Raw genomic sequence first — 4,555 nt, 5'->3', positions numbered from 1 at the left:
TAAAAGGGGATTGTTGGGAATCTGTTAAATTAAAGATTTTTTATTTTTTGTTAAATTCTTCGCTATTATTTCTCGATTAGGTCACTGTGTTGGGCAGTGACATGTGGAAAATGATCAGAATGAATGTCCTGATTGGATTCTGAATCCTATTAGCTTCTTTACAGTAGTCTGTATAATTTTGAATTACTATTCCTCCTCCCTTATCTGCTGACATGACAACTTAAGGTAATTTCTCTAGTTAGATTCTTAGTAGGAGGATTTATTAAAATAGAAAGAAGATTTGAATTCCTTCAAAACCAGATCACTAAAAGGTATTTATACATTGGCCCTTACTTTCAATGGGATAAAATGATGTTTTAGAGTCAAGTTCTACATGTAAAAAAAAAAGGGTCAGGGGTATTCACTTGAAGGGGCACAGTGCTTTTAGTGTCAACTTCCTAATAAAAGACTGGAAGTCTAGGAATAAATCGAAATCTTTGGTTTTGTAGGTGGGGCAAAAGAATTTCTGTACTATCCAAAAGGATTATCCATGTTGGTAATCAGATAAATTAAAAATAAAAGGTGTACATGCTCAGCATCCACTCCATTCATTGTCTATGGGACTGCCGGAAATAGCCGAGCGCTCTACTCAGCGCTGAACTCACTCAATTAGTCCAGTGCAAATTAATTTATTTTATTCATACACTGACAACCCTGTGGTAACTGTCTCATTCACAGCAGGTCTTACTGACACACCTACCAGCGCCGCTATATTTATATACATCTAATTATAAATCATATATGGGGTGTATGGAGCGGGTTCAGGAGCTGAGCTGCTCCTTGCCTGTAACAGTCAATGACTCCTTAGATGCTGCTGTCAGTTGTGGTCCTGGCATCTAAGTGGTGGCCTGAAGAGGACCGGTCCTAGTATGGCAATCCATCGTACCCTCTGCGATTATGGGGTGTCAATAGATTGTCATAGTGGCCTTTCATCTTTACAGGAGAACTGACAGAAGAATACACCAAAATAAAGAATTGTTGCAGTATATTGCACCAGTGATCGCAGGTTACCTAATAATAATAATAATAATAATAGATAACATACTAAATAATAAATGCTGATTAAGATATTTATTCTGTATGGTGAATGCTGTTTTGGGGGTCACCTCGTCTCTCAAATATAAATTAAACAAGTGTTAAAAGTAGCTCACCACAATTTTTTGAATCTTTCTTCTTGGCGTTCCTGTTGGGTGTCACAGGGCAGAATAAAAAAAATATATAAAAATTGGTCCGATTTTCATTCAGAAAACGGGGACGATTTTTTTTCTCACTTGTGATCTGTGGGCACTCTGTTTTTCTTACTCTGCAGTTATTAAATGATCATTTACAATTTTCTATGTTACAGAATTACAATATATCCGTAAAAATTGGATCCAATTTTTTTTCTTGCACCCATAGTCATGAATGGATGAGTCTCATCCGATTTACCGAGGCAAATCGTTCATGCTGTGATTTTTTTTTCCGCTGATCTAACCCTTATTATGTTATTACACATTTTGATCCTATGATTTTTAAGTGTTCTTGATCATGGCATAAAAGCATGATGAAAGACCAGCACTATCTCCATCATCATGTGGAGCTTCAGAATAAAGTCACCTGGTCGGTTTCATTACCAGACGGTGAATCAGGTAAAAACTAAACCAAAGAAAAAGTGACATTTTATATTGTAAATTAAAAAGTGGCATTAAAAATCTGTAAGTCGCCCTGAGATTTTTTTTTAAATAGGTCTTGATTAAAATAAAGATCTCACAATAAGGGTAGGTGCAGACGACCGTTTTCTCTCCAATTGAAAAAATTGGTCAGATTATTCTGATCAGAGTGCAATCAGTTTTTTGCGGAGGTAGCGAAAATATGAAAAAAAAAAATTCTACACCTTCTCCATTATGTCAGCCTATGAAAATCGGACTGCACTCAAATGTCATCCGAGTGCAGTCTGCTGATTTCCACAGACCCATAGATTCACATTGCCGATTTTGGTCTGACACTAAGAGAAGACATGTCACCATTTTTTTTTTCCTTGTACTGTTCAGTCTGAGGAAAAATTTAGACTTGTGCTCAGTCCGTGAAAACCACAGATACCACCAGTACAAAATATTTGGTCATGTGCACGAGCTGTAACAGACAGCAAACACTGTGTAGTCTGATTCTGCAATCATCCGCCCTTTCATCTGTAAATCGGAGTATGACTACAAGATCAGACTACACAGAGTTTCCTGGTACTCTGTTACCATTGAGGTGCATAGTTCTGCAGAGGAGCTGTGTACACAACAGTGATCTAAATTCTGTCCTAATTCTAAGGTTACAAACATTAAAGGACATGCTGACATCAGGTGAGGTGAGTGATTGGCTGCAGCTGTCAGCTGACTGATGGACAACATGCTATCACTTCATCAGTAGAGAGCACTGCTCTTTGACCAGTATTATCACATCGCGCAGAATCCCTATAATATTTGAGTTCTCCAGTAAATAGCAGTTTTATTTGTAAGAACCATAATAATCATATAATATTTTTTATTTTTATAGCGCCAACATATTCCGCAGCACTTTACAAGTGGATATTCACAAACTTTGCCAATTTGTGGCACAGCAGCAGCTCAGAGCGGTTTTGTCATTGTCGGCTTCATGCATCTTTATCCAAGTTATTTAGGCTGCGTGCCCACTATGCGTTTTTCAAGCGTTTTTGCCACAGAATTTCCGCAGCGAAAACGCTTAAAAAACGCTGTGCACATGCTGCGGAAATTTCCGCTGCGGATTATCATTGCGGAAAAATCCGCAGCATGTCCATTAATTTTGTGGACACGCAGTGTAATCGCCACCATTGACTTGCATTGGATCGCATAACATCCGTATGACTACATGTGCTCATGCGGATATTAAGCGATTCAATGTGCGGATGGTACCCGGGTCTGGAGAAGAGAAGACTTTCCTCCAGACCCGGGTACCATAGAAACTGTGAAAAAAAAAGAATTTAAAATAAAAAAAACATTATACTCACCTTCTGATGGCCCCCGGTCTCCTGTACGGTGCGTCCTGGTTCCCCGGCGGCTCGCGATGGTGTAAAAGGACCCTCCATGACGTCATTTAGTCATGTGACAGGTCACGCAACCGCTCACGTCAGCGGTCAGGTGATGGTCGTGTGACCTGTCACATGACTAAATGATGTCATGGAGGGTCCTTTTACATCACCGCGAGCCGTACAAGACACACACGGAGAAGACAGACGCACCGGAGAAGGAGACCGGGGGCCATCGGAAGGTGAGTATAATGTTTTTTTTTTTGTTTTTTTTACCATTTTTATTCTTTTTTTTTAACTATTAACTTGGTCACAATATATAAATCCATGCCGGTTGCCGGTTGCATGGATTTAGATTGTGTGACCAAGTTGTTAAGCACTTTCCAAGTGATGCTAAAATCGCTTGGAAAAGCGCTTGATAACCCGCATGCAGAAACGCTTCTACCTGGCAGAAAAAATGCATGCACAATCCGCATGCACAATCCGCATGTACAATCCGCATGCGCAATCCGCATGTACAATCCGCATGCGCAATACGCATGTACAATCCGCATGCACAATCCGCATGCGCAATCCGCATGCGCAATCCGCATGTACAATCCGCATGCACAATCCGCATGCACAATCCGCATGTACAATCCGCATGTACAATCCGCATGCGTTTTTCCTGCCAGGGAGATGCAGTAAAAATCAGGAGCATTTTTGCATGGTGGGCACATAGCCTTAGAGCAAGAGGCAGGAATGTGAGGGATGTGGACTCTGTCATTGTTACTTTTTTGCTCCAGAGGCAAAAGAGAGAACATTGCAGGTGTAACAGCCAGAGACAGGCAGAAGTTCAGAGTCTTATAATGTTCGCTCCCCTGCAGGCATGACTGACAGATCATTTCCTGACGATGACTAATCCTATTCGAGGCGCTGGCAGGGCGTCTCCTAGGTGGCCAGAACATAATCTTTGTCGTCAACACCAGCTATTAACAGAAAAAGAGAACTGCATCAGGACTGCAGCAGAGTCTAAACATTTCACTGTAAGAAGTTTTACAAAAACTATGGGGGTCTGCGAAGAAGACAGAGTATTAGAACATGAGACCATGATGAAGAAAGAGGAATCTGGTGAGGATGGTAGGATATTTTATATTTATTAATTATTATTGTTATTATCAGTTCTGATACTATAATTACACAGTCCCCAGACCTCAACCCAATCGAACACTTGTGGGTAGAGTTGAAGAAATAGGTGTATACATACCCAAGTGTATCGTTCAGTTTGCACAAACTTTGGGAACGTGTAGAAGAGACCCGAGTACTCAGATTTCAGTCGAGACATACTTGAATCTGATGGAGAGCATGCCCGGAAGGATCCAGCAGTGTTGAAACCAAAAGGTGCATTTACAAAATAACAAAAATCTAAAATTAAAATTTTTAGGAGCAAAACATCGCTGTAAAAAAAAAACAGCCGAGTGTCATGCGATTATCATGAAAATAAAATGTGATTTTTCTCACCTA

The 4,555-nt window shown here is 40.2% G+C and overlaps 1 protein-coding gene across 1 annotated transcript in view; it reads left to right on the top strand.

Annotated features, from left to right (window-relative positions):
- Positions 1-3,945: 3,945 nt before the first annotated feature.
- Positions 3,946-4,555, top strand: part of LOC141271584 (C-type lectin domain family 2 member B-like) — a 79,774-nt gene continuing 79,164 nt past the window's right edge. Inside the window, exon 1 of the mRNA XM_073681628.1 lies at positions 3,946-4,162. Within this exon, the coding sequence (XP_073537729.1) occupies positions 3,946-4,162 (217 nt within the window). The remainder of the gene's footprint in view (positions 4,163-4,555) is intronic.

The sequence above is a fragment of the Phyllobates terribilis genome, unplaced genomic scaffold (genome assembly GCF_046119375.1).
Source record: "Phyllobates terribilis strain yellow unplaced genomic scaffold, ASM4611937v1 Scaffold_5__5_contigs__length_657084704, whole genome shotgun sequence".
Classification (NCBI taxonomy): domain Eukaryota; kingdom Metazoa; phylum Chordata; class Amphibia; order Anura; family Dendrobatidae; genus Phyllobates; species Phyllobates terribilis.
This window is presented reverse-complemented; position numbering and strand designations above follow the sequence as displayed.